At 45.0% G+C, this 7,153-nt stretch overlaps 1 protein-coding gene across 1 annotated transcript; it reads left to right on the top strand.

Moving 5' to 3' along the window:
* The first annotated feature begins 577 nt into the window (after window positions 1-577).
* On the top strand, window positions 578-6,887 carry LOC139311792 (zinc finger protein 345-like). Its single transcript, XM_070936306.1, has 5 exons — window positions 578-641; window positions 976-1,060; window positions 1,706-1,789; window positions 2,875-3,001; window positions 5,214-6,887. Exons 3-5 carry the CDS (start codon window positions 1,718-1,720, stop codon window positions 6,542-6,544), a joined length of 1,530 nt encoding a protein of 509 aa, XP_070792407.1. The 5' UTR covers window positions 578-641; window positions 976-1,060; window positions 1,706-1,717; the 3' UTR covers window positions 6,545-6,887.
* Window positions 6,888-7,153: the final 266 nt, after the last annotated feature.

The raw sequence follows: 7,153 nt of genomic DNA, 5'->3' as shown, positions 1-7,153 counted from the left end.
TTACAGTATCCTTCCCCTGGAGTGGGAATGGAGATTTTGCAGCATCCTTCCCCTGGAGTGGAGTGGGAATGGAGATTTTGCAGTATCCTTCCCCTGGAGTGGGGTGGGAATGGAGATTTTATAGTATCCTTCCCCTGCCACTCCCACCAAACTGGTAGTAAAAAAGTGTTGAAACCCACCACCGGTTTCAGTCTCCAGGCCTTTAGCCGCCTTAGTTGCTCTTCTCTGCGCTTGTTTCAAAATAATCAAAGTCATCAAATTTGCAAGCGAGAGCAAGCGATCAAAGCTGAGAATAAATGCACGGAAAGCTGCGCCTCCTTAAAAAAATAAAAATTGAATGATGGACCCGCCTTTAAATTTAAATACGATCCGAGACTTTGCTTCGATGATGCCTTAAACTAGGCTTAGCTCGGCGGGGGCTTCGAATGCTCGGCTCGGAAAGGGTTAACGGCACCACAGACGTGAACCGCTAGAGCGGCTAGAGACCCTTCCAGTTTGCCTGCTGCTCTTCCGGGGTCGGGACGGGCCGCTCTTGCCTTCCGTCTCCTCTGCTGGTACCCAGGGGTTCGCGGGGCGGGGAGCCCCGGAGGGAGACTCCGACTCCGTCTCCGGACATTTGCCCCACCCGCGAGCGCTCTCAGGTACCCCCAGCCTTTCCTCCGGGGTTTCTCCAGGCGCTGATGGGAGACAAGCAAAGCGGGAACACTTGTGGCTCTCTGATAGATGCGTGTTGTGCCTTTGCACGTGGGAAGGGTCCTGGGTACACGCGTGCAAACCCTCCCCCCCCCAGATGTGTATCTGTATGGATCCCGGTTGGCTCTGCGGCTGGCATGGCACCCGATCTTGTTTGGGGATGATGGTTACTTTTTGCTGGGGGTGTGGGTGTGGGTGGGATCTCCTTATAAGGAAGAAGCTGTCCTTTCTGCGAAAGATCTATTTTCTGACAATCAATCCATCAATCAATCAATCAATCAGTAGAACTGGCTTGCCTACAGAAGTGGTGGATGCTCCATCCCTGGAAGCTTTTAAGAAGAGAGTGGACAGCGACCGATCTGAAATTGTATGTATGTATGTATGTATGTATGTGTGTGTGTGTGTGTGTGTATGTATGTATGTATGTATTTATTTATTTATTTATTTATTTATTATTTTATTTATTTATTATTTTATTTATTTATTATTTTATTTATTAATTTGATTTATATGCCACCTTCTCCGGAGACTCAGGGCGACTTACAATGCGTTAAGCAGTAGCCTTCATACTTTTGTATATACCTGCTTAGTAGGGCTTTTGGCCCCCCCTAAGCAGTGTTTTTATTTATTTATTTATTTTGATTTGATTTGATTTGATTTGATTTGATTTGATTTGATGATTTGATTTGATTTGATTTGATTTGATTTGATTTGATTTGATTTGATTTATATGCCGTTCTTCTCCGGAGACTCAGGAGCAATAGCCTTAAGCAATAGCCTTCATACTTTTGTATATTTATACAAAGTCAGCTTATTGCCCCCACAAACTGGGTCCTCATTTCACCTACCTTAGAAAGGATGGAAGGCTGAGTCAACCTTGAGCCTGGCAAGATTCGATCTTACTTTAATTGCAGACAGCTGGTGTTAAATTACAGTGCTTAGTCTGTTGACAGTGCTTAGTCCTAAAATAAGGCAGGCAATGAGTAACCTGGGTTTCTTCATTCTCTCATAGGCAAATCGAGCGATGCTGGAAATGTCTCCTCAGCCTCTTGTCCTTTTCCATGGAGAGAAAAGAGCTGATGTACAACTGGATTGGGTAGGACAGATAAAGAGGAATAACATGCTGGGGACTGTGGTGATTAGAAATTAGAACTGTCATTAGAATTGTCAGTTTATAACTCGCAGGGAGAGGAAAACTGAGGAGAGGAAGGTCTGGGGGAAATCTCAGACTCCGAGCTCTAGGAAAATCTCCCTTTGTCAGAATGGCAGGTTTATAATTATATATTGAATAGCAAGAGCACTTAGACTTATATACAGCTTCACAGTGCTTTATAGCCCTCTCCAAGCAATTTACAGAGTCAGCCTATTGCCCCCAACAATCTGGGTCCTCATTTTATTGACCTCAGAAGGATGGAAGGCTGAATCAACCTTGAGCCAGTCAGGATCGAACTGCAGACTGGGCAGAGTTAGAGCCTTGCAAGACTCCATTCTAACCACTGCGCCACTATGGCTTTAAGGGATGTTAAGGATAACAAAGAGTCTCTGGATCGATTGAAAGACTTAGATTTGTTGGTGATGTGTTTGGTATTGTTTAATCAAAGTTAACTTGATTCCTTGTTAACGGTGTCACCAGTGTCCTAAATTTCATCTCCGCTCCATCATGTTAGCTCTAATATAGGTGTAAAGAAATGAATTTCCAAATTGGAAAAAGAGTTGGTGGTGCTAACAAAACCAGTAGATCCTTTAAAGATAATCCTTTGGTTAAGGGGAGTCCTCTTTGAGAAAGAGAGAGAGAGAGAGAGAGAGAGAGGAAAGAGAGAGAGAGAGAAAGAAAGGGGAGAGAGAGAGAGAGAGAGAGAGAGAGAGAGAGAGAGAGAGAGAGAGAGGGTAAAGACCCCCAGATCAATGATTTTCTGTGACTCAACCTTCATCCTGTTGGCCTCGCTGAGTGTGAATGAATCTTTTTTCTGTATTGCTTCTACCAAAGCATCTGCAAGTTAGGCTGTAATGATCATTCAAGTATGTGAAAATCCTGAAGTTAAAACCCAGTTGGCTTTGCATCTAAAGAGTAGGAATCTCTGAGCAAGGAAGGTCTCCTCCTCCACCACCCCCTCCTCCTCCTCCACCTCCCCCATCCCCTCCTCCTCCTCTCTGTTAGGAAACATATTGTCCTTCTTTCAGAGGCTCTCCACCTTGGAGGACGTGGCCGTGCATTTCACTGAGCACGAGTGGGCACTGCTGGAGCCTGACCAGAAGGTGCTGTACAGAGAAGTCATGGAGGAAATCAGTGGGATTTTGACAACTCTTGGTAAGGCAGCTACTTTCCCCAGAAACAGATGCCAATAGACATTTTTGGTTGTTTACCTATGAGCAGCAGTTCACCCCTTCAGATCCTTCATCTCATTTAGCTATTCATGAAAAGACACAAATTCCTTGTGTGTCCAATCGTAGAATAAAGAATTCTATTCTTATTTTTAATTCTTAATCTATTCTATTTCTTATTCTATTCTATTTCTATTCTGTCAGAGTTTCTTGCAAAAATCAAATCCAGAAGCACGTACAGATAAACTGATGCAGCAGGATTCATTAACTTCTTTATTTTCATAATAACACATAAAGTATATTTACAATACCAACAGTTGATTCTTCAGCTCAGATCAGCAGCCATGTTCACACACACACACACAGAATACAGAAGAGAGCTTAACACACACACTAGTTTCAGTTTCAATTCTCTGCACAGAATCAGAAGCTGCAGACTAAGACACGCCCTGGCTCCAGTCTGTCTCAGCTCCCAAATGGCTGATTTAGTTGCTATGCCTATTCATTGGCTGACCTTGTTACCATGTCTTCCCAGCCATGAATATTCTGACATATTCTAATTCTATTCTATTCTATTCTATTCTATTCTATTCTATTCTATTCTATTCTATTCTATTCTATTCTCTACTCCACACCACATCACACCAATACCATTCTTGTATTCTATTCTGTTATTTTCATTACTAAATATCTCTAACAATTCGTTTTGGTTCCCCATTGGTTGCAAGATTATAAAACTCTAATGTAACAAATGTAACAAACCAGCAGCATCTGAAGCAGCACAATACAAAATGGAGTATTACAGTGTGATTAATCCAGTGTGGATAGCTATAAAATGTCTTGTTGATTAAAGACCTTGGGTTCCCCATAGTTACCAAGTGGCTCTTCTAAAGACTAGAATTAAAGTAAAAAACAAGGTTTCTTACACCTCTTACAGTGAAACGTAAGTACCAAGATCTAATTCAGGTTTAGGTTAGTCATCCTAGGGACTAGGTTCTTCAGAATCCTTTGCAATTTAACCCCCTGCTCCAGCATTTTCATATAGGTTTCCTGAAAGACCAGACCAGCTGTTTTGGAAATGGGCGTAACTTGAGGAATTGTACCTCGCAGATCATAAGCCCTGTTTAGCTCTTCAAAAACCATTTTTGCTGAATATTATCTGCATACATACACCCCACAATAAAACTGTAGGTGGTCCTCAACTTACAGCAGTTCATTTAGTGACCAAAGTCACAATAATTTTCTTTGGAGAATAGCTTTGAACCCCCTCTTCTTTGTGGGAGCCCCTTAAATATTGGAATATTGCTATCATGCCACCCCTAGTCCTTCTTTTCGCTAGCCATATCCAGTTCCTGCAGCCGTTCTTCATATGTTTTAGTCCCCAGGTCTTTTAATCATCTTAATTGCTCTTCCCTGCACTTTTTCCAAAGTCTCAAACATCTTTTTTGTAATGTGGTGGCCTAAACCCTCTGGAATCAGCTGCCCCCAGGGATAAGGAGAATTCAAGACCTCGGTGCCTTCCGCCGTGCCCTTAAAACTTTCTTTTTCCAGCAAGCCGGGCTGGCTTAACATACCATTTTTTAAAAACATTTTTAACTGGTTTGTCATTTTAAATTGGGGCCAAATTAATATATATCCTTTTAATTGTTTTTAATGATTGTATTGTATGTTTTTAGCTGGCTGTACACCGCCCTGAGTCCCTCGGGAGAAGGTGCGGTATATAAATTTGAAATAATTTATAGTAGCCTTGGTAGTACAGTGGTCTAAGGCACCCTGTTATTAAGCTGGTTATTAAGACCAGCTGTCTGCAATTACTGCAGGTTCGAATCTCGCCAAGGCTCAAGGTTGACTCAGCCTTCCATCCTTTCTAAGGTAGGTTAAATGAGGACCCAGTTGTGGGGGCAATAAGCTGACTTTGTATAAATATACAAAAGGATGAAGGCTATTGCTGAGCACATTGTAAGCCGCCCTGAGTCTCCGGAGAAGGGCGGCATATAAATCAAAATAAATAAATAAATAAATAAATAAATAAATAAATAAATAAATAAATAAATAAATAAATAAATAAATAAATAAAAAAATAAAAAAATAAAAAAATAAAATAAAATAAACAGGATGCAGTATTCCAGGTATGGCCTTACTAAGGCTTTATAAAGTGGTAGTAATACTTCCCATGATTTTGTTTCTTTGCCTTTCAGAAGGTGATAAAAGAGAAATCGAGGCTGACAGGGAACCGCCGACCAATCAAACATACAAATGCTTAATTTGTGGAAATGGCTTCCGTCAGAAGGCGGAACTAAACAGCCATCAAGTAACTCACGTAGGGAAGAGACCCTATCAATGCTTCGCATGCGGAAAGTGCTTCAGTCGGAACGGCAACCTCGCCATACATCAGAGGACCCACACGGGGGAGAGGCCCTATGAGTGCGTGGACTGTGGAAAGTGCTTCGGCTCCAAAACCCACCTGAACGCCCACCAGAGAACTCACACGGGCGAGAGACCGTACAAATGCGCAGCTTGCGGGAAGCGCTTCACTTCGAAGTCGCATCTGACCACGCATCGACGAACTCACACGGGGGAGAGACCGTACAAATGCATGGAGTGCTCCAAGAGCTTTGTTTCGAACTCGCAGCTGACGAGGCATCGGAGAACCCACGTGCAGGATGGACCACATCGATGCCTGGAATGCGGGAAGGATTTCAGTTCAAAGCCACACCTCAGCAGGCATCAGAGGGCGCATGCCCAAGGGGTTCCCTACACCTGTGTGGAGTGTGGGAAAAGCTTCCTTTGCAACACGGGCCTGGTCATTCACAAAAGAAGCCACACTAGGGAGAAACCCCATAAATGCTTAGAGTGCGGGAAGTGGTTTGCTTGTAACACAGAACTCAGCATCCATGAGCGAACTCACACGGGGGAAAGGCCCTATAAATGCTTGGAGTGCGGGAAGTCTTTCAGCTCCAAGGCAAACTTAAATTCCCACGAAAGGATTCACACGGGGGAGAAACCCTACAGATGCCCGGAATGCGGGAAGTCCTTCAGTTCCAACACGCATCTCAGAATACATCGGAGGACCCATACGGGGGAGAGACCCTATCAATGCTCAGAGTGCGGAAGGAGGTTCACGGTGAGCAGCTCCCTGACTTCTCACTACCGAGTCCACACGGGGGAAAAACCCTACGAATGCCCGGAGTACGGGAAATGCTTCGCTCACAGCTCCGAGCTGCTTACGCACAAAAAGATCCACAGGGGAGAGAAACCGCACTCGTGCTCGGAATGCGGCAAGGGTTTCATCACGCGGACTAACCTGAACACGCATCAGCGGACTCACACCGGGGAGAGGCCCTTTCACTGCGCGGAGTGCGGCAAGGGCTTCATCACAAAGGCCAATCTGAGAACCCATAAAAGGATCCACACAGGAGAGAGGCCGTTTCAATGCTTGGATTGTGGGAAGGGTTTCAGTCAGAGGATAAATCTCATTTCTCATCAGAGAATTCACACGGGGCAAACCGTAGAAATGCTAAACTCCTAAAAAGTCTTCTTTTTTTAAGGCAGTATCTTGAAAACTACAATATTTTTTTGCTCCATAAGATGATAAGATGCACTTTCCCCGCCACCCCCAAAAAAAGTAGGTGGAAATGTCTGTGTGTCTTATAGAGCGAATATTGCGTCACAGACCAGGCCGCAGCGGTTTCCCATACCTGGGAGGAGGAGGTTGGTGCGGCGGCAGCGATAGGCCGCAGCGGCGAATGGCGGCAGCAATCTCTGCTGCCTGGAACAGCTGATTGGCATTAGCCGCCACTGCCTGTCGCCGCCGCCACACCAACCCCCTCCCCCAGGTACGCCACCATTACTGCCTCCTCTGTGACTGCTGCCTTCGCTGGAGAACACTGGAGCCTTTGCTGGAGCAACGGCGAATGGCGGCAGCAATCCCTGCTGCCTGGAACAGCTGCTCGGCGGTTGGATTGGCCTACTGGAATACTGCTGATCAGCTGTTCCAGGCGGCGGGGATCGCTACCACCATTCGCCACTGTTCCAGCGAAGGCTCCAATGTTTCCCGGCGGAGACAGCAGACATGGAGGAGGCAGCAATGGCAGTGTTTCCAGTCAACCAGCCCGCTGATCAGCGGGGCTATGGGAGG

The sequence above is a fragment of the Pituophis catenifer genome, unplaced genomic scaffold, assembly GCF_029215685.1.
Source record: "Pituophis catenifer annectens isolate HBS135680 unplaced genomic scaffold, rPitCat1.0.hap2 SCAF_2, whole genome shotgun sequence".
In the NCBI taxonomy this organism is placed as follows: domain Eukaryota; kingdom Metazoa; phylum Chordata; class Lepidosauria; order Squamata; family Colubridae; genus Pituophis; species Pituophis catenifer.
The sequence above is the reverse complement of the archived record's forward strand: the minus strand, read 5'-3'. Positions and strand labels throughout refer to the sequence as shown.

Bases quoted from the DNA above. Each gene is read 5' to 3' on its own strand.
- LOC139311792 (XM_070936306.1), top strand. From the start codon at position 1,718: ATGCTGGAAATGTCTCCTCAGCCTCTTGTCCTTTTCCATGGAGAGAAA. The intron at 1,790-2,874 runs GTAGGACAGATA...TCCTTCTTTCAG, and splicing joins CTGATGTACAACTGGATTGG to AGGCTCTCCACCTTGGAGGA. The intron at 3,002-5,213 runs GTAAGGCAGCTA...TTTGCCTTTCAG, and splicing joins TGGGATTTTGACAACTCTTG to AAGGTGATAAAAGAGAAATC.